Here is a 22,848-nt window from a genome sequence, read left to right as displayed (position 1 = left end):
TTGTCCAGATAAAGAGCACAGCAAAGGAAGGCTATTAGTTCAGATGAAGACAAGGAAGGGATGAAGATGAAATGCCTGTAGAATTACCTACAGCTTTAGAAGTGTCACAACTGCTCATGCTTTGTTTTCCAAGTTCCAGTTTTGAATCACATGTTGTACTTCAATCTCAGCTTTAAAAAAAAAAAAGAGATGCAAACAAAAACAAACAAAAATCACCCTTCTGTGCCTCATAATTGCAAAGAAAACCACTAGCTCTCAGGAAATAAGAAAGAAATCAGACTTTTCACAACTCGTGTTTATATGTCTTCCTGGTTTTTGAATGTTTATGGTTCATTAAGTCTTTCTGGAAAACAGGGACTTTATTCCCTGAGCAGCACTAACAGGATGACTCTTCTGTCTCTTCCAGTGTGGTTCAAAAAAAGGAGACATTTTCATTTTTATTTGTTTCTATAGGTAGTTAGTCTAAAAGTATCCAAGATTTTATCAGAGTATTTTCTTTCATTTTCCACATCTCCCTAGAATAGCTCCTTTCATGTGTTAAAAAAAAGAAGCATCCGAGAAAATTTCAGTCTCAACAAATTGGTATTTTGTGCTGAAAATTCCTTCAATATGAAGTTCCTATGGGTAACACCATAAAAGTCCAGGAGAGTGAAGAAATCTGAATTGTAGCTTTTTTCCTTGTCTCCAAGCAATTGATAATATGAGACTTTGCTGGCAAAGGGGTTTGCATATCACTGCAGAGAAGAAAGAGGATGGACACACGGTGATGTAAGGGCTGTAGGAATGCCCAGCAAGGGTTCAGTGACACATCACTTTGGGACCACCATGAAACAAGCACATTTTCCTGACCACAGCCACAGCTGATGCTGTCCACAGTGCTGCCCACGTGGAGGGAGCCAGCACACACGGCAGGGGCTCAGCCCATGGTGCTGGGTGCTCAGCAGTGTGTCCCAGACACAGCCCAAGCTGGGCACTTGGCCACTTGTCCCTGGTCTGTACAACAGGGGCACAACTGCCTTACCAGGCCCATTGGAAGAAAAGGAGGGTTTTCTTTTTTCCTTGAGTTTCTGCTTATTTCTAACTGTGCCAAGTCTGGCTCAGCAGCTTGGCTCACCCTGGCTGCAGGGACTTTGCTGCCAGCAATGCCCAGCCCTGCCGCCCCTGAAACCCAGGCAGGCTCTGCTCTCCCCCAGGGCTGGGCAATCCGAGAGGATGTGACCTCCAGAAAAGGACACCAAATGAGGAGCTGTTTCAGTGTCTGAGGCGATGAAATATTTAATCCCTGCTCTCCCTGGGATATGCATCATCACAGATTTACTTATCTGCAGCTCGGTGACAGCAGCGGCTGACAGGGACGATGACAGCTGACACACATTAACCCAGCTGCAAACACAAGCTATCACTACAGAGCAGAAATCCATCATTATTATTTCAGCACAAGGAGGTGACTCTGTGCCAGACACCAAACACAGGCAGCACCTGCAATGGGAAGTCAGCACTGCCAGGGTCTCTTGAGGCAAGGGAGGCTCAGCAGGACCCTCAGCCCCAGCAGGGCCAGCAGGGCCAGCAGCAGTGGCACTGCTCCCTGAGCAGCCCAGCACCAAGGGTACACACAGGGTCCTCTGTGCCCCCACTGCTCACCTGCCTGATGGACCAAAATGAGAGGGAAGTATGGACAAATATTACTTGTTTAGGGTGTGGGAGGGTGGAAGCCTTTATTGGAGCTTTTCTCCAGCTGCAGATGTAGCTGTGCAGATGCAGCTGGACCTGACTTGCTTCCCCTTTGTCTAAGCTGCCTCCCTTTCTACAGATGAGCTTCTTTCTGAGCAAACCTGTATCAGTGTCTTCTTTATCTGATAGGTTGTTCTGAATTATTGCTCTCTTGGAGAAACTAGTGACTGAGCTTTGAGGAACCCTGGTGAAACTGGGGTTTGGTTTGAGAGGGTGGGCTGGAGATTTCCCCCCTTCCTGCTAGTGTTTGGTACTGGATTGGTTGCTGCTCGAGACAGCCCTGCTGTCTCTTGCTGCTACAATGGCATCCTTACATTGAAAGGTGCATTTTACCCAAGACTTGTCTGATAGTCATTGGTGGGAACAGCCAAACAACAGGAAAATTGTCCATGTCCACCTGTCACTCAGGGCTCCTGCAAACCAGCTTGCCTTTCTGCATGCTCTTCAGCTGGCAATTTCCTAACACAGCCTCCCCTTCCCTCTCTGGGATGGGTTGTTTTGGTTTTTTAATCTGCACTGCTGATTGCAGTTTCCTTTCTGTGCTGAAAGCTCTTCAGGGAAGGAATCTCTTCTTTTTCTTTTACAAGAGTGACCTTCACACCTCTAGAGCAACTCAAGAAAATTTTTAAGGGAATAATATAAATTAATAGCAATAATAAATCCTTACAAATTGTCCAAAGCCTGCACAAATTGGGTTTGGTTTGGAGCAAGAAAAGGAAGATGACAGAAAAAAATGTCTTCAGGACCACGAGCATTGAACATTGTCCTTGCTACATGTCAGACACGTTTTCATGACATATGGTATTCACCAAAAACTCACCCTCTCCCTAGACCCTGGCTTTGCCAACTCCCAAATCCAGACTCTCTTCTAGCAGAGTATCATCTAACCCCACAGAGATGTTTCTCAGTAGTTTAACATGTAATTTCATACCTTGGAAACAACTGTGAGTATAATGTACAGTTCCAAACACTTCCTATTTGTCTAGAGAGTATACAGACAGTTAATTAACATTCCTGTGCTTGGTAAGCTAATCACCAAACTGCAGATTTGAAATCTCAGACCAAAGCTGCTCCAGATCATTATCTTTCTGTTGCCCATAAACATGTAACTTGGCACCTGTGTCTTTCTCAAAGGCAAACAGGATCAATATTTGCAGCTCATTAGCAGGTTTTGGTTGAGACCCAACATCACAGCAGCCAACCAGTGTGAGAGGAGTGTGGCAGGATGAAGGACACACAGCACAGCCTTGGTGAGCCCCTGCCCCAGAGGTGCTCTGGACCAATCCTGCAGCTGCAGGACCATTCCCCTCCATAGTGAGCCCCTGAAGCCAGAGCCCCACTCCCAGTTCCAGCCCAATTTATTAATCAAATGCTCTCTTCCCTTCAGCACAAGTACATACAAAGAGAAAGTTTGGAAAACTTTTGGAAATCCTTGGATGTGCCTTTGCTCAGCATGGATTTGTGCCATGTTCCCAGGTCACACAGCTTTGGCACTGGCCAAAGAACAGGGGAATTCATTTCATACACACAGAAAAAAAGAGATTTTAAATGTTTTTATTATTCTGCAGCATTTAAGGTTCATCAGCATTGATATTTTTCTTATTTTCTTTATTTAAACTTCTTGCAAGCTTTTAGTTATTATGTTAAAATTTTAAAAAATCAGCTTTTTTTTAAGGCAATTTCATTCACAGAAATGTCATGTTGGAATGACCAGAGAACTGTCAGAGCCCTCTTCATTTCTGTTAGGAGGAAACACTGACTGTATGAATTGTGAATTCATCTGGAGAAATGCAGTCTGTTGAAAAAAGAGCAGAGCTCCATTTCTGTCACACCACTAAAATAAGCCCCATCGTAGCAGCTTCCTTACACAGAGATCCTGGCTGGCACCTTCCAGGATCTGCTTCAATATTTTGGCTTTCTCCCAGCGCTGAGCTCCCACTCTCTCTGTGCTCACAGGAAAGCAGCTCCAGCCAGCCTGACACACAGTGAAGGCAGTGAGGAGCTCCCCCAGGCTGGGGCTCACCCGCAGCCCCCAGGGCTCTGCCTCCTGCCTGCCCTGACGGCCCAGCCCAGACAAGGACAGCTTTGTACCAATGGCACCAAGGTTTGTTTTCCCAAACCAAAAAGTGTGCCAATGTCAACATCCAACATTGCCTAGCACAGGAAAACTCTTGGAAGATATAATGCTACTAAAGGTAGATATAAAATGTTACTAACAAAATAAAAAAACCAAAAGGTTGTAAAATGCCAATCCAAACATTTTCTCGCTGATATGCCCAAAACCTTGTCAAGATACCTCACTGACACGGCTGGATCCTCAGAGAAGCTCCCTGTAAACAAGTACATCAATGTTTGTAACAGTTTAAAAGTACAGACAATGAAGAACTTTTTAGGCAGTCTGATCACGCAGCTTGGAGGCTGGAGAAACAAACAAAAATACCTACAGATCCTCTGGGTTCCAGGGGAGAAACTGAAAAACAGCTACAGCAAATGGGCAGACTATAAAGAAAGTGAAACATTTTCTCATTAAACAGTTAGAGAACAGGAAGAGTTTAGGAATCACCGTTCAGAGACTCCTGTTTAGTGACAGCAATTTATTTGACCATCTGGGCAAAGAAAGACTGCAGCAAACCACATGGAGGAAATAAAAATAGATGAACAACAAGTGACTGATTTTGCTTGACTTGAGCCTACAACTCTACAGAGCAGGAAGCTACTTCATGTGAAAGACATTATTGATGAAGGCATTTCAGCCTCTTGCCAGTTCTTCCAACAACATACTAGATCTCCCATGCCAGCAAACCTGTCTTGAGACGTGACTCCCATGCCAAACTTGACAGAAACACCACCAAGTACAAAAGACAAATTGATGAGCCTTCTGGAAAGGGACCACCAGAGGAAGGAGCATCTCTGTGATGTTCCACAGTAAAAGAAAACTCTTTAGGAGAAAGAATAGGAGGCTTTTTGCTGTGTTTGTTCATTATGATAAAAATCTTCCTTTTTGTGACAGAAGCAAATATTGAAATGGAGGAAAAGGCAGCCCACTGTTCAGCAGGATCTGATCTCTACACCCCAGTGTGTTGGTTCCCACCTCAGGCAGACACAGAGCCTCCTCCCGTGTCCAGGGCACACTCACTGTGTGTGACAGCAGCAGGGGATGGCGATGCCTGCCCTGGAGGAACAGCCATGAGCACCAGGCTGCCCAGATGAGGAACCCAAAAGCTGTTCATAGTGAGGCATGGCAAGCAGAGCCATCACCCAAGGGAGCCCTGCTTCCACCAGCCCAGACTGGTGCCAGCAGATGACAGAGATGACAGCTACAACTTGATCCATCCTTGGATAGGTCTCTATTCCCTCTGTCTGTCACTCTTCTGTCTTTCTCACCAATAAATACACATATGTTGTATTCTTGGAGCTGCATTCAAACCAGAGGAAAGCCACCCAAGCCAGGGATTAGGAAGGGTGGCAGGGAAGCTTGAAACCTGCCCATATTCAGAGTTTTAGAGCCTGTCACTGCCACCTGGCTATATTTAGGAGTAGTTGAAGTAGGGTCTTTCAGAGATAAGAAAACTGTCAGGCTCTAAAAAGGTGCCTTCTTTAAGCTACTCTAGCCCCATTTCACAAGATTTTCAGTCAAAATTCACCTGCTCCTTCAGGCACAGTATCACTGACAAGAGAGCCAAGCTGACTGCTGTATGTAGCCTGGCTCATGCCCATCAGGCTGGCCTGCTGCTTGCACCCCTGCCCAGTCAGTCCTCAAGCTATTTAACTGATCTTACTGAGCCTCCCTGACCTGGGGCTGGAATCTCAGGCCCAGCTTTTGCAAAGCCATTTGCTCACCAGGAAAGCAGTCCTGGTGCACGATGGCACATCCCAAAAGAACCAGAAATACCCATCCTCAAGCTGTGCTCACACAAGGTCTCTGATAGCTTGTTACAAACCAGCCTAATCTTTCAGGCTTTGTTACAAAACTGCCTACTTGGTTGATATTTCAGGCTGAAGATCTTCCATGCATGGGCAGCAGCTTCCCTCTTCTTCCATGCATGCAGTTAATGACTTTGTGCAGGGTAATTATAACTGCAGGATTCACATACCTCGCTTTGTCCATCTCAGATTTAGGCCTCCCATCTCATCCAGGTCTACAGACCCACAGAAGCCAACAGCACTCATCCATGCTGGGAACCATCCTAAGATTAAATTAGTCACCCCAGAAGGGGCCTGTCCTGCTCCAAGGACTTCCTAGAGCCTCACATCTGATGTCTGACTGTGAGAGAGCTGATGTTATGTAAGATGCATCTCCAGGCCTAACCTCTATCTGATCTCTCTGCCCAAAACATCTTCTCACCTTTCTCAAAATTTCTGTCTGGAAGAAAACAGGAATTTAAAGAAGTCAAGACCACAAATGGTTAGGCAGCCCTGACCCACTCTGGGCTTCAGACTTAATTTCCCTTTGTCTCTCTCCCATGTCTCCTTTCACACCTTGGCACAAGGTGGGGACACTTCATTGCTCAATGTCTTTTTTGTGATCAATTCTTCTTGACAACCACATTTAGTCCTGGGGCCTCTTGCTTATTGTCATAATAGCTTCAAGAAACAATCTGTCTGGAGAAATCAAACAAGGCAGAAAATAATGTATCCCTGCTGTGTCACTCTTTACTGTGAGGGTGGTGAGGCCCTGGAACAGGTTGCCAAGAGGTGCCCAGAGATTTTCAAGACCATGTTGGATGGGCTTTGAGCAGCCTGGTCAAGTGGAAGTTGTCCCTGCCCACAGCAAGGGAGTTGGAATGAGGTGACATTCCAGGTCCCTTCCAACCCAAACCATTCAATGATTCCATGATTCTCCCCCCACAGCATGCTGTCTGCAGCCTCTGAACCAACATCCATTTCCTCCTGTCATGTTTCAGTCATCACATACAACAGAAAAAGGAGGGGAAACACAATGTAAGATTGAATTGGATTTTAAAACTACAAGAATTGGCCAGAGTCTGCCAGGGAGGGTAGGACAGTTCCTGAGTGCATTAAGTATTCAAGGAGTGTAGCTTTAGGTCTGCTGGTGTGCTGGGTTTTTTCTTGTGAATGGCAGCCTGTAAGTTGACAGCAAAGTTCTGTCCAGCTGTGTGTTGTACACAATGCTGGAAACCTAGCAAAATTGACTTGACTGGATCCTTCAACATTTTTCTGTTTCTTCTCAGAAAACAATGTCTAATAAAACAGCATTCTGTCTGTTCAGCCATCACTGCCCTTGTGGCCCTGAAATCATCTGCCATGGATGGAAGCAACTGCACTTGTAAGAGAGAAGCAGCAATATACAAGAGAGAAGCAACAATGTACTTTATTGATATAAAACAGTGATTTAACAAAGTTCAATGGTAAATGCTACGGTGGTTTAACAAGATCCAATGGCAAGATTGTTTATTTACTGCATAGAGGACAAGGGTAGACAAAACTGCCAGAGACCCTGTCATTGAGCATGAGGTTCAGAAAGAATTTCCTTGTGTTCTCAACCCTTCTCAAAGAGAAGTGTAGGTGTGGCTGAATCCAGTCCTAGTCCCAGACTAGTTCAGTGGTTTATGTCTAAGGGATTATATTTGCACAATCAATCCTTTATATCACTTAGCTAAGATTTCAAAGTTCAGTGTGCTATTAACCACTTACCAAGGCTCTGTTGCAGTGAGGAATCTCTCAGCTTTGAGGAGTAACCTTGAGAGGTGACATCCCCTCCTCAAGGGGACATCCTGGCATGCAGCCCACTACTCCAGACAGCCCTTGACTACCATGCTGCCACCCCACCCCAAAGTCCAGAGAAAGCTGGATGCAGCCATCAGACCCCACTGGTAGTTAGGGCTGAAGCAGTGGAGGGGAGCACATCACCCCAGCATCCTGTCACGTGCTAGAAGTGTGCTTGTGCAGCCAGGAACTGAGCCTTCTGACAGCAAAACCACCAGAGCCACACATTTAGAAAATTCCTGCATGCTCCTGAAACCATTTCCTACTGTCCTAGAAACACTTCCCACAAGCCATGCCCAGCAGTTCAGCTGCTGCCACTAACAGGGTGAGCAAGATACCACCCAGCAGATTGAATAAGTCCCACTGTTCCACTCAGCTCTGGTTTCAGAGGGCTTGCATACTGAATCAGGAAAAATCTTGTCATTTTTTTATGTGATTCAATTCTATTTTATTGCAAGGAAGTGCTGCAGCAGAAGAGCAAGCTCACACACCTTCTGCTCAGATGAGTTTTTCCTCTAATGCCATATGGACAAAACCATCACACAATTTCAATTCCAAAATTTTGTAAAAGTTTTGGTAACTCCTCAAGGCTTACTGTGCATTCTCTTTAACCCCTGCCCTTTCAGGTAGTCTTTGGTAGCTGTGAGTGATGGCAGAGCAGGCAGTAGCCAGATCCTGCCCGCTTGTTTGCCAGGAAGAGGAGGAAACTCCTTGGGCAGCTCTGGTGTGGACAGGTCATTAATCACATTTTGTGGAGAAGGTGCTGAACAGTGAAACACTCAAAGAGCACTGCTAGCAAAACAGTTGGGGAATTTCTGTCCATTCTTCTTTCCATCTCCACAGGCAGCCTTGTACCCTCCTTCCTGTGTCTCAGCTGCAGTGCAGGTGTAGGCAGTAATGTGTAAATGTGCACCATTTTTTCTCCTCCTGGCCATACAGCTGTTTCCAGTATGATCTGTGGACAGCTTCTCCAAAACACATGCTAGAGTTTCAGCTTGGATCATCAGGAATCTTGGAGAGGACCTGAGTTGGTGCCTGGCTGTTTACTGAGAGCACAATTTGCCCCAGGGTCACTCTCCAGGTGATGGATAAGCATCTCCCCATAAGGCCAGGGCAAAGGATGCTCAGTGCATCAAGAGGGAAAAGGCACCCACAGCGGGTAGGGAAATGGGAATATACATAAATCCTCTCTCTCATAACATGAAAAATAAAATAATTCTCTCAGGCCACTCAGACTGGCCTTGTTATGTGTTCTAAAGAGACTATCTTCAAGGAAATAAGAGATAATGGGTCATTGGTTGCCCTGTGCAGCTAGGCATCTATCTGCCTTTCATGACTTTTAATTATATACACCTGGATATTGTCCAGGCCATGAATACATGTTCCTGTTTGAATTTTAGGCTGCAGTGGCTACAAGTGGAGTTTTAACACACTTAGCACTTCACCAACCCTGATGTAAGCAACAAAACCATCTACCTGTGGTTATAAGGAGCTGACCCAGATCAGTGTGTCCAAAAAGGGCAACAAAGCTGGTTAGGGGCCCAGAGCACAAGTCCTTTGAGGAGCAGCTGAGGGAGCTGGGGATGTTTAGCCTGGGGAAAAGGGGACTCAGGGGAGAATTTACCATGCTACAACTCCCAAAAAGGAGATTGTCACCAGGTGGGGGTCGGTCTCTTCTCCAGAGTAACAACTGACAGGAAATGGCCTTGAGTTGCACCAGAAAAGGTTTAGATTGGATATTTGGAAAAATTTCTTCACCAAAGCAGTTGTCAGACACTGGAACACACTGCCCAGAGAAGTCTTGGATTCACTGTCTCTGGAGGTGTCCAAAAGATGTGTGGATGTGGCACTTGGAGTTACAGTTTAGGAGTGAATGTGGAAGTGCAATGTTAGCATTTGGAACTGATGGTCTTAGGGGTCTTTTCCAACCTTAATGATTCTGTGGTTCTATAAGCAGAAAGGTGAGAACTCCAACACCTCATTAAAACTGAACTTGTCCAATTTTTTTTGGCCTACAGCCCAGACAGCAGTGTTATCCAAGGTGCCTCAGCATGTCTATTTTCAATTGCAGAGCTTCAGAATCAATGTTTCTCTCATCCTTCATCGCCTCCCGTACACTCCCACAGTGCAAGCATTCAGCAGAGATGATGTTTAGGCTGGAGGAATCCTGTGGAGGTCCTGGGAGGAAATCTCTGGTACTTCATTAACCCATGGCTTTCTGCCAGCTGATGTGGTTTTGTAGCTGTACCAATTTTGGTGTCACCACAAATGCCAGTTGCTCTTTAGCAAAGCAGTTCTGTGTGTTTGGAGTCAGCAATAAAAGATGAACACTTGGAAAGGTGTTATTTTCTAGATACCAGTCAAATACATGGCAAAGATCATTTCAATATGGCTGGTGACAATTAGTGATGTAAAGTGTTAAGGTTTCTGAGGCAATATATACCCAAACCTAGAAGGTCTGCCTTTCTCTCTGTATTTACTGTTCATTTTACTGACTTTACAGTAACAGCATGGAAGGGACCATCTGAAATTCAGCATGTCTTTTACACCTTGTCAGGGAGCAACCTGGAAATCTCCCTGTGATTCATGTTTACCACAAACAAACCTCAGTGTCCTCTTTCTGAAATGTACATAAACACTAAAATGCTGTAAATCCCTCCAGGCTGACTATACCCCAGCTCTGCAGTCAGCAGAAGCGATTGCCCTAATTGAGTGTGTCAATTATAAGCAGTAACCCCGTTGTGGTGAGGTCAGCCTAACAGGCAGCCTTTAAAGACTTTAAATAGGGAACTTAAGAGCAGAGCACCTGGGTGGTTGGGTAATACAGCTTCCATGAAGAACTGCTTTCATTAACTGATTTCTTGGCAGCAGCACTGTAAGTAGCTCTAAGAAAACAAACTTCAAAAGCCCATGGTGTGATACAAAACAGACTGAGAGATGTTGCATGTGAATAACTTATTTATGTCTTGTCAACTAGGCACCTATGGCATTTGTTAAATTTCATTTCCATGTGTATAACACCTGCGTGCAAAATTTGTCCAAAGAATTAATGAAGGTCTTAGAATGTTACTGCTGAAACTCTGAGTGCTGCTGGAAATCCAATAAGCAATGTTAGGGGTTTGAATAACATCCATGAAATTATGATTAAAAATAATTGAAAGAAATGGCTCATTCAGTTCTGTTAAGCATTGATTGTTCCTAGGATCATCAGGGCACGTATTCCTCACCACACAAAGTTATCTCTCTCCAGATTGCAGTTTCACCAAATATGGATTGTTTAAGAGGCTCACAAACCCTTATCTCACTTAGAAAATAAACAGATTAGAGGCTCAGGCACTTTTTCATTCACTTTATTTGGTAGTGCTGTTTACCTATATTACTAATTACCACACTAATAACATTAGTAACCACATTTATGAAATTCACCAAAGTTCCAGATTCAGACCATTTTTAATAGGTTTCATTTATCACAACTATTTTCATTTCTCATCCACACTTTATCCTTCGTTTTTGCTACATGTTTCAAAGGGTAAAAGGAAGCTCATGGAGGTATGAATTGCAAGGTTTTTTTTACAATTGGAAACTACCATCCCATTACATACTCCTATGATAAAAATGTTTTTACCACAGTGAATATTATATTTCATATTAATTTTTTAACACAAACAAAACTGACCCATTTTTAATTTTTCAGTTCCCTCCCTAGTTCACATTATGCTTCTTACATACTTATTTGCTACTTCCTAGTCTCAGCAACATCAATTAACAGTGTCTTGTAAAATAAATCTGGATATAGATACATGCTGAACAAGTCCAGAATTTTCCTCCGAAAATTCTGTGCTTGAAAAATGTCAATTTGTCGGAAGCTGATGGGGAAACAGGCATCCAAGGTCCATGGCAGAAGGGTTTGCCACCACCAGGCTTGCTGGTTCTTGGTACCACCACCCCAGGCTTTAAGGTCTGGGTATCCTGCCCTGGGGCACCACACTCTCTGGGTCTGTGGGTGAATTACCTGCAGGCCAAGGTGACCACAAGAGTCAAGGGTGTAGGGAATTTGAGGGAATGGAAGAAGTGTAATATGGGGGGAGGAGATGAAATATTTCAGTCTTCTTACAGTAATATTTTTAAGTGTTTCTAGTCCTGAAATTCTTTGTTTGCTTTCATTTCACAATGAAATTCATTCTTTTTCTTTTGTTGTGACAAAACCTGTGATTTACCCCTAGTTCTGCATTCCGGCAGTCTCTTGCAGAGGCCCCTGTGTTACGATACAGGAGCTGGGGTTGTGATGACGTTGGCCATCCTCTGCCCCAGGATGTGGCTTTGTAAGACTCCCTGAGCAGTGACCCTTTCACAGGAGGCAGTGGAGAGGCTGCCTGACAAAGGACCTCATGGTTTGGTCTCAGGGGTCTGAGACAGCCTAGCTAATGGTGAACTGGCAGAGTTCATTTGGTGCAAGAACCTTCTGCTCACTGCCGAATGCTGGGGCAGCCAGGGTTCCACCTTTGCCTGTGCGTGGGTACTTGCAAACAGATCTGCTCATTGAGCCCCAGCTCCAGGGGTGTCCCCTGCAGCACCAGCTCGGGGGCTGTCACCTGCAGCAAGGAGGGGGAGCTTTTGTCACCCTGCTCCCAGGCCCCGTGCCCCTGTCCCCTCCCTGTATGCAGCTCCCCTTAAGTACGTGGAACCTGGGCAGTGAGAATTAGATTTTAAGAGAAAGTTTGATTTGAAAACACCCCCACACATCTGTCCTCATTTGAAATTTACCACAAGGTATTATTTTATCGTGTTTGCAAATGTGGGTTGTGTCCTCGAGGGAAAGGAGCTTTTGATATGGAACAGAAATGTCAGGATTTTAACTCAATTCATGGTATTCATCTGGTAAATGTCATTCTTGCCCCATATGCATTGTATCTTTATTTTCATATTGTTCAAACTTTAGATGAAATAATCTCATTATTTTGACTTCTTGTGTCAAATAGCTGATGAAAAATTATTTTTGAGAATTTCAGATTACAAATCCTACCTACAGATTAAATTTTTCACTTTTTGTGGCAAATGGAAATACATATAATGAAGTGCATTAGAATATTGGTCAGAGGCTTGCTCTAAGCTAAGCACAGAGTGAACATTTTTGTGTTTGCTGGCAGTAAACCAGCTTCTCTCTTTTCTCTGTTTTGCACAGTCCTACTAAGCCAATCCTCACTAGAATGAGCACAAAACAAATGAATAACAGCTTTTGTACATCAACATTAAAATGGGAAGAAGCTTGGGAAAGGGCCTCCAACAGAGAAGAATGCTGACAAGTGCAAAAATGCCTGATGGATAAGCACCACCTTCTAAACATAGATCAGCCAGACATGGAAGTGATTTCAGAAGAGAAATGCAATCATGGATTACACACCAGCTCATTAGAAACTGTTGCTGAATTCAGCATCCAGAAGACATGCATGAAAAGTCACATTTGGGGAATAAATTAAAAGGGGTGTAGTTGTTGCTAGATAAACTTATGTAATATATATGCATTGAAGAGGTTTGTAAATGTCATTTTTTTTATTCGGACGGAAAGCAAAAAGCTTTAAAACCTTTCACAGTAGAGAGGCAGTTAACTTCAGACTATTCCTATCCCAGTAGCCAAGAAGCTGTTAGGACATCTCTCTTAAATTAGCATTTATAGACTCTGAATGTTTCCATCACCTAGTGGAAAAAGCATAACTTTTACTGCTACATTGCTGCACTTCATTTACTTCACTGTATAATAAGTTGACTAAAACTGTAAAGCTTCTCAATTTTTACTGCATACGTGTTCCAATTAATATGTCTGTAACAAACTTAAGACTCAAAAATTATTTCTGACCTATATTCTAGTTCTATGAAGCATATATACTATAAGGTATGTCTGACTGAGTATCATAATGCTATAACTTCCCAAGATGCATAGAATTGTTTGTATTTGAAGTGACAAAATAAAAGCCCTTGATTTCTTTTTTAATAGAAGAAAGTAATTTACCCCTTAAATGTAACCCACTGCTGCTCACTTCAAGGGCATTCCTTTCCCCTGTTCTGCCATACAGCTGTGGATTGACACTCTCTGGCCCACACTAAAGCCAATCAGACAGGGCGATCTAATGAGACCTTCTGGCCTTAAGTTTAAACTCAATGCAACTCAGTAAACCCCTGAGTTTAAACTCAATACAAAAATTAACAGACTAGTAAGCAAATGCATCTTGCAAATAGCCATGTGAGGAGGCCTGGATGCAAATAGCCCCGGGGCACTGGCAGAGAACTCTTTCCCCCCCCAGGTCCCAAAGGGCGCACTCAGTTCCAGAAGCCACTGAGAAGTAAAACAGGAGAAGGCACAGAAGGAGCTCCTGGTGAAAGGCCTGGATGCAAAGCACCAGGCACAGAGCAGCAGAGGGAGGCAAGGACTCCCCCTCTGCTCCTCTCTAACCCTGGCTCGGGACTGGCCATGAGCATGTCGCTCCCTACGTGCCTCCAGGTTCTCCTGTGTATCATGGATTAATCCCGAGCAAAATGGGCACTCCAGTGCTGATTCCTTCAGGCCTTTTAAAGCCTGTTCCTTCATTCTTTGGCTTTCAGGGGAAATGGCTAAAATAATAATTAATTGCTAGTGTTGATCCCAAATAATGCAAAATGCTGAAGACATGAGGAAAACATAAGTTAAAACTGCTTTTTAACTACTGACTGCACAACAAAAATTATTCCATAATTTAGTGCATGAATCTCAAAAAATTTATTTTACTTTTGAAAGAAAAATTATCTTTAAGCAAACTGCCAGTAAACAAATACAGGGAATGGGATAACTTTTCTATCTAACTACCAGGGTACCAATGTGGCACTGACTTCACTTGGATGTCAGACGAGTAAATTCATGTGTGAATCTGGGCAGCATTTAAAAAAAAATAACTTTTTAAATCTGAAACTGTGCTTGTAACTGGATGTAGAAAATTCTTCTGACTTCTAAAGGACCAGGACTAGCTGGTCAAAAACCCCACCCAAATCAGTCAATCACCATAAACATCTTCCCCATACCTGCTATTGACCTGAAGGGGATGGAAGGTAAAAACCAAGTAGTTCACACATGAGGCAGCATAAACTCATTTAAGGGCCCACTTCAGACAGGTTTTTAACCTCTGGTTAGTCCAACCAGTGTCAGCTGGAAAATGCACATCCTCAGGGGCCAGATGTATTCAGGAGTCCCTGTTAAGTGGTGTCTCAGTGAAGCCCATCCTCATTCTCTGCTCTTGTTGGCTCACAACCACACCCACACCTCAAAGCCTGTGAAAGGGTTTGTTATCTGGATGTGCTCTCATATCTCCATCTTCATTTGCTCCTTGAGTTTACCTCTATCCCACATTATTGCAGTCATGGCACTTTTGCTGTGACAGAAATCACCAAAACAGGGTTTCTCTGTATTGTATTATATTATTTTGTTTAGGATCATGGTGATGTTGTAATGTAAAAGCCCTTTCTAAATACACACAAACATTGCAAAAGAAGTGCCATCACAAGACAACACAACCCTGCCAGGGCAGCTCAGTGAATACGTACAATTTGTACACAGTCAGAAGGGAGAGACATACCAGGATGTACATCATTAAATGTTGACTCAGTAAGAATAGTATGTCTTATCTTTTTAAATGTTATCACCTTCCCATCCCACTCCATTGTAACTTGTCAATTGTAATTTCTTTTTAAGTCAAAAAACTGTAAAGAAAACTGTTGAAATACCTGATTTTCTGTAAAAGTAATAATAATAATTTTTGTTACTTCAAAGTATGCTTGGTATTAAAGTACCTAATAAAGTTCAACAAAGACTTTTGTAGCATACTAAAATAAAGTGTGATAGTGCTTTTCTCCAGCTCATCTGTGATAAGAGCAGCTGTTGTTGGGATCACTGCTCTCCTAAACACAAGCCTGGACATCTCCTTCACATCTGTACTTACAGAGGTCCCTCAGGTATGTCAAGTCCAGGCAGAATCAGATCCCTTAACGAGTGCAGGGATTTGTATTCATGGGTCAAATTCCTAGGAGAACCCTGTTGGTAAGTCATCTCCACCCTCTGGTACCTGGCTACCTAGCCATAAATGGGCAACAATATAAAGTTCCTAATTACTCTGTTTGCTATAAAACTTGGTTTATAGTAAGAGAAAGAAGAGTGTAAATTATTTCTAAGTTAATTATGGTTAAATAGAGAACTGCCAGGTTTGTAGCATGCTGTTCATTTTTATGGGCAATGTATTTCAGTTATTTATAAATAAATTGGAATTCCCAAACAAGTGATTTGGATGACACAGTAAAGCTCAGAAGTTGATCACCCCCTAATTTCACCACATGAAGCTACACTGGAGCCATCAGGGGCTGTCACATCATTCCAGTTTGCACCAACAGGAGGTAAGTATTTCCTTGTCAAAAAGATGCTGGATTTGCCTCCATGGTGCTGATGCAGCAGTTTCTGCATTTGGAGATGATCTAGAAATTATTGTGACCGGGGTCTAATTATGCCCAAACTGCCAGGCTCTGGCACATTTCAATTACAGTAATGGATCAGCTTCCCTCACACTATACATCTTTCCCTGGTTTAGGGAGGAAAATGTAATGCTGGGCCCAGCAGCTTTCTGTGTGTTTTCACTGCTAGTTTGATATCCTTCAAACATTTAAAAGTTTTAGTAGTTTCATCTGATTCTCTGAGGATTTGAAATGGAATAAGATCTAGGCAGTTTAAAGTAAATAAAAAACCCACCCCAGATTTGTCCTAACTAGTTTACACATTGAAAAGACAGCCATATGCTGAATAGGTTCTGAGGTAGTGCCAGAAAGGAACACTTTTTTTCCCCCATGTGCTGAAGTCAAGAGATTTACACATTTCTCCTTCCAAAGGAGCTCTATACAGAATGGAAAGGCTTTGCCTGCTGTTGGAGTAGCTGGCAGTACATGCACACATTAGGCATGCTTGCAGCCATTCCACCTTGGTCTGTGATCCTCAGCAGCCTACATTAATTATTTGAGCAGAGACTTTCACAGAAGGCCTGGAATTCTGCAGAAGGTAGAATATGTAGTTTAAAAATCCATTCTCTTCCCTTTAGATCAAATAACATTTGTGTCATGGTGCTGAAAACACAAAGCCAAAGCTTGCAGTGATCCAATACTGATGTGATGCTTTCTATTACCCATCTGTCTCTCTTAAATTTTTGCTTAGAGTTACTTTATGCCTTTGCCTTCTGAAATGTCTCTTGCATTTTAAAAAGTAAAGTGATATATCCTTCCTTTCTTCCAGATAGTCTCATAACCCCATGAGGGGGTGGGGGGAGATGGGGAGGGCAGTTACACAGCTTTTCCACTTCAAAAGTGACGAGAGAAGTATTGCCTCTGCAAGAGGAAAATCTCCAGGGAAAAAAGTATAAGCAGACACATTATGGTCATCAACCCCCAAGAGATGTGGCCCCTAACTGCCTATGAGACACTCCAAAGTTCTTCCCCTTTTGAAACAGCTCCAAAAGTTGCTGCAAAGCACTTCCTGAGATCACCAGCATATGACCAGCCTCCAAGGTTGAGCATCAGCTCAGTCACCTGGGAAAACAGCCTGGAAGTGAAAATGCTCCAAAAAGCTGGGAGCTGGGGCTGAATTAACCTCCACCAACCAATTTTAAATTAGTGTAACAACACAGATTATTACTCCTTATTTTGCCAAGCACAAGTTAGCTTTATATTAGCCTAATATAGCTGTTAGGATTATTAATAAGCAAAATTATATATTATTGTTAGTAATTTCTTAGGGGAAAAGTGAAATAAAGCTAGTCAAAATCCTATATGCTAGGATCAAGTCTCTTTGACATGACTGCCACATATTTTCAAAAGTATTTCCACAGTTTAACACCAGAAGGTGCTCTAGGTCATCAGCCACATTACCAGTTACACAGACCCAGGATTCCCCTGTCAGATCCCAGCTCAGGAAGGTAGGAATTTTGCTCTGCCATAGCAAAAACCAGGAACTTCATCACTTTGACAACTCTCAAGCTTTCACACAAGATATCAGGCAAGACTCTGGGATGTCAGCACAAATGTCAGCACAAATGTCAGGCTTACAGGTATGCAATCAGCACCTTGATTCTCCTTTATATAACTCTAAGCCAGCACAATGCAAAATTAGTAATAAGCTAGATATTCAGTCTGGAAAGCAAAATTAGTTCTCCTCTCCATTTGCTTCGATTTTTTTTTTTCCATTAAAGAAATGAAATTAGTTGAAGTACCCCTGGAATATTCTGAGGGTCTACTAAGTGGCTGCTGTATTTGTAGAGTTTCTCAAATGACAACAGAAAGTAATGTAAAATATTATGCTCCTGAGGCCATGAGCTGAGATGGTTGGTGCCAGAGCTTTATAGAAGAGCATTTGGATGATAAGCTACTATACATGTCATCAAGAAAGGAGCTGTTTTAGTCAATATAGCTGAATTTATGTATGCTTGAGAAGGATAATGAATAAAATAATTCAGAAAGAAATTCAGGCTTAATACATGCCATCACTGTTTGGGGACAGGGGGTAATTTTTATTTTATATGCTTTGATACAATATGAAAATCCTCATTTACAGGCTTCAATTTATCTTGCTTTAAGTAATGTGAAAATTCTTCACCCACAAGGTACCTTGGGGATGCTGAAAGCAGTGGAGAGGCTTTCCTGGAGCAGCACCAGGCACGATGGATGTTGTCCTTATCTGTGCTGCCATCTAATGGCGCAGCAGCCTCTGCGGCGTCGTCCTCGGGAGCTGGTTACTCAAAGGCAGCTTTGCATTTAACCTCCATAGAGATCAAGGTAACAAAACCAGCGCACGCCTTACCTCCCGTGGCTTCCAGAAACGGGGCAAAATCCAAGAGATGAAACCATCACCATATTAACTCACATTGCATAAAGTTTGATACAAAGTTTGAGAACATCTACTTTTTTTTTTTTTAATTTCTCAAGACTGAGGAGAATAAGCTTTATCTCTGTAAATGTGGATGAGAACTTTGCTTAACATTTTAAAAGCATTTTCCAGACCTATTGTGCCCAACATTTCCCAGGGGCAGGCTTCTGCATTTCCCAGATATGACAGACACTAATTTCTATCTACCCCCTCAAAGAACCATTTAATCATAGAATGGTTTGGGTTCAAAGGGGCCTTAAAGATCACCCAGTTCCAGCCCTCTGCCATGGGCAGGGACACCACCCATTAGACCAGGCTGCTGAAAGCCCATCCAACCTGGCCTTGAACACTTCCAGGGATGGAGCACCCACAGCATCTCTGGGCAACCTGAACCAGTTTTAAGCCATTATCACTTGTCCTGTCACTAGGACCCTGCCCTTGGCCTTGTTGAAATTCATGAGGCTGCCCTGGGTGCACTTCTGGAGCTTGTCCATGTCCCTCCCCATGACATCCCATCCCTCAGACATGCCAAGTGCACCACTCAGCTTGGTGCTGTCTGCAGATCCACTCTCAGCTCCAGCATAAGCCAGGCAGGCAGCAAGCTATCAAAGCTCTGAGTGGTGTTTGGGAGCATGGAATTGAGGGACAGAACAGCAGAAGTAGGAGGCACCAGAATGAATGGGAAAGTTAGGTAGTTTAGGTCAAACCCAGGAGACAACCATAACTGGTCAGCATTCCTCCAAATTGCTCTAGCTGAAAAAGCAGAGGTTAAGGAGGCTACTGAAGTAATGACTTTGAGATGATACTGAATGTGGCATTGATGAGCTATGATCATGCAATAGGAAACTATAAACATCTTCAAAGGTGACAGAATATAGAAAATTGATGGTCCCTAAAGGAACAGACATCAGATTTAGGTCATCCTAGATAGCATTTGCTCTGAGAAATGCTAAAAGGGTGAAATCTGATTATGGATTACCAGGCTGAGGGCTGGGAGCAGCTAAAGCCCCTAATCCCAGAGGAAGAATGCAGGGACTCTAGAACCCATTAACACATTGATCAGGAGAAAAAGCAGGCTGTGAGGGTGTAGTGAGACCCAGGCTGTGGCAGGAATACCAATAACAACAAAGTCTTCCTGCCTGGTAAGGCAGTGCAGCCTCCCCAGGGCCTTACCACTCCCAAAGGAGCTGGAGAACAGGAACCAGAGGCAGGAGTATCATACACAGGCACAGCCTGAGGAAGGAAATGGCTGGGGATACAGCAAAGCCCAGAGAAATAAACTGGAAAAAGTCCAAAGCCAACGCTTGGGACAGGATTTTTGGCAGAAAAGCTCCCAAAACAATAAGAAAGTATCTCCACACACACACATTTCATGTATTTCATACTGAGGCACCTGGAAGTCTTCTCAGAGGCCTTAGACAATGGGCCTTCAAAATGAATTTGTTGAATAACATGGCATTGCATGTATGTGAGCACACTTAATACAGAAGTGTAAATAATAATAATAATAATAATAATAATAATAATAATAATAATAATAATAATAATAATAATAATAATAATAATAATAATATGCCTGCTCTTAAATAATAACTCTGCCTGCTGCTTTTGCAGAACAAGAGTCACTGCTTGGTGTTGAGCTCTGAGGAACTACCACAGGTGATACTCAGATTTCCCAGGCATTTCTAGACTGTGCTTCTGTACTCACAGGGAGAGCTGTCACCAAATTAAACATATATTATATATATGCTATATGTCATCATATATTCCTTATATATTCCTTCCCTTTTTTGCTGCTTCTCTACCCTTATAGGCTCCTTTAAAGCAGAAAAGCAAAATACATATATATCTGTATTCAGAACTCATAAAAACTTCACAAACACATCACATTTTACTGTTTTTCTGTATTTTTTTTTCCTTTTTACAAGAATTACAGAGAATGAAGAACCTCAGCTGAACTTTTATAGACTGGAAAGTGCAGGGAAGAATCTCAGAACCTGAGATCCATGGCTGGGAAGCATGGAGTCACAGTACTGCAGGAATACTCACACTGAAGCAGCTTTGGATGGCCTCTAGTGCAACCTCCTGCTCCATGGGGTCACGGCACTCTCCATTCAGGTCCCATAAAAATCAGCACTGAAAAGCACATGATGTTTCTGGGCAGGTTGCTCCAATGCTTAATAATCTCACAAATGCATCAATAATTAAGTAAATATCAACGGGGAGATGCTGACACATGATATCAGAGCAGCTGCTATGTGTGTGGCAACACTCTTAAAGCGTACCATTCCCATCTTCCTACAGTATGTTTTTAACTCATAGGCATGTGCACTGAGGCCAGATTTTAATGTACTAATAGTGCTAACTTGTCATTGGTACTGAATTATTTTCTTGCTGTAGTTGGAAGGGATGTATTTCACCTAAGCTTATCCATTCTACGTCTAAGAGGTAAAGCCAGAAAGCTTTATTACTGTGTTGAGAAGTAATAAAGCCATATAAACCAACAGAGAAATTATTGGTGTGTAACCCTCACATTTGTAGCTGTGTTTTCTCCAGAATTCCCCAGCTAGAAAAAATGAGGTTGAGCTAACATGGCACCCAGCCCTGTGCCTGCAACCTGGACAGTACCTTAAACAACTCTGCCAGCACACAGTACCTCTCCTCCATGTTGTATAAAAACACCAGGTTTTGTGAAAATTGTTTGCATTGCTAGGCTACATTGGAAGATTTGCAACAGGTCGTCAGTGAAACCTGGAACACGTTGTTATGCAAAGGTGCTGCTCAAACCCAGAAGAAAGTGAAAAAAGATAAGCCCAAGTTCCCTGTGCTGGTATAATTTGGTGGATGTAGGAGCACACAGGCTGGCTTGGTGGTGTAGAAGACCAGTGTTACAGTCAGTGGTGCCTGTTTCCAGACTGTGAATTCTGTTCATCTAGGACACCTGTCTGCTAGTGGGAGAAGTCTTTCCAGACACTGGGAAAGTACTCAAAATATGGAGACAACTGTGGGGTGTTACATCATCACTGCCCCTGCTTCTTACTGGACTTGAACAATCTCTTGAAGGTAATGAGTCTTCTTCCCCATTTCTGTGAATTTTATCTTCCCACCATCTCCCTTCTACTTTCTATTGCTAATTACCCTATTTTTTTAATTGAGAGTTTGTAATAAACACTAGTTATTCAGTTACACTGAAAACCCAAATAATTTATCCTGGACTTCTCAATAAAGAGATATGGATGCATTATTTGTTTTATTTTGTTGGGTTTTTTGTGGTTTTGGTTTGTTTGGTGGTTTTTCTCCTATTCTTAAGGTGACTTCTGAGCACTCACAGTCAAGGTGAAATGCAAGAATTCATGGACATCATATATTGGAAAGTTTTTTAACCCAGAAGGCAAACAAAAGTACTCAAAGTTCAACTGCACTTAAGCCTCATTATTTTTAAGCTGATCTTATGCTACTTTGTAGTCTAATTCACTGTATTTTAATGCCAAGCACTGCAGTAACTAGCTAGAAAGAGCACTCCTCCAGGGGTGTGGAAAAGAATATGCCAGCCAGATGTCGTCCCAGGCCAGAAAATGACGCAGGCAGCACACAGCAGGGAAAACAGGCTCCAGGTCTGAGCTGGCTGGGGCAGTGCCTGCTGGGCATTGTGCCAGAAAACAACACCCTGAAGCAGTTTTCCCAGTTCTCACTCCCGTTCCCTCCTTTTTTCAGCATGTTTCCATGTTAGGATTTTACAGATGAAGCTTTTGACTCACAGTCCAGCACTCAACTTGTTGTCTTTCCTTTGTCTTCTCTCTCCCAGATGCCAGATTGTTAGTCCCTTTTTAAGCAAAGAGATTTATTTAATACAACAGGAAGTAAAGGGAAATTACTTTCCAGAAGGACAAGGGAGGAGAAGTATTTTTGAAGACAGAGTATTCCAGAGCCCAAACGAAGATGAATATTTTGCACACTACGTTGTTACGTGAGAAGCTCAGTGATACCTTCAAACCCCAAAGTCAAGGATCCAGTCAAAGACACTGATATGCTGCAGTTTTGTAAAGGTTTTGCAGTCATCACAGAAGGAAGAGACAGAGAATCCAGGGAAACCCAGGATTTCAGTGCCTGAGTTAAGGACCAAATGTGTTACTAGAAAAAACTATGTACTTGGTATGCTACAGTTGTGAGAGATCAGTAGGATCCTTCTCTTGGGACTGGTCAGAAAGTTTAACTAGGAGAAGATCAGCAGATACATTACTCAAACCAGGTGTAGTTTCTGCCTCCACATATGTCCTGCCCCACAGTTTGGTGATCCTGGTTCTTTCTTGTGGCATGGATTATTCCACCCTGTGTCCAGGCCAGCTCCATCGGAACTACCAAATGTCCCAGTATCCCAGTTATGCCCTCTTTACCAACAGAAGCAGCAATTTGTCTGCTGGACTCAAGTTTTCATCAGCTTCATCAAAGCATGAGCCTCAGCCACATTT

At 42.9% G+C, this 22,848-nt stretch overlaps 1 protein-coding gene and 1 long non-coding RNA gene across 4 annotated transcripts in view; both read left to right on the top strand.

Annotated features, from left to right (window-relative positions):
- LHFPL3 (LHFPL tetraspan subfamily member 3) overlaps positions 1-15,340 on the top strand; it is a 234,611-nt gene extending 219,271 nt beyond the window's left edge. For all 3 annotated transcript variants that reach the window (XM_066550853.1, XM_066550855.1, XM_066550854.1), the window contains one exon: positions 12,641-15,340. In XM_066550853.1, coding sequence (XP_066406950.1) covers positions 12,641-12,669 — 29 coding nt within the window. In that variant the 3' untranslated portion in view covers positions 12,670-15,340. The remainder of the gene's footprint in view (positions 1-12,640) is intronic.
- A 2,547-nt stretch (positions 15,341-17,887) lies between these two features.
- On the top strand, positions 17,888-21,623 carry LOC136556837 (uncharacterized). Its single transcript, XR_010783707.1, has 2 exons — positions 17,888-18,288; positions 20,308-21,623. It is a non-coding gene; the product is annotated as an uncharacterized lncRNA (long non-coding RNA).
- Positions 21,624-22,848: the final 1,225 nt, after the last annotated feature.

This window comes from Molothrus aeneus, chromosome 5 (genome assembly GCF_037042795.1).
Source record: "Molothrus aeneus isolate 106 chromosome 5, BPBGC_Maene_1.0, whole genome shotgun sequence".
Taxonomy (NCBI): Eukaryota; Metazoa; Chordata; class Aves; order Passeriformes; family Icteridae; genus Molothrus; species Molothrus aeneus.
The sequence above is the reverse complement of the archived record's forward strand: the minus strand, read 5'-3'. Positions and strand labels throughout refer to the sequence as shown.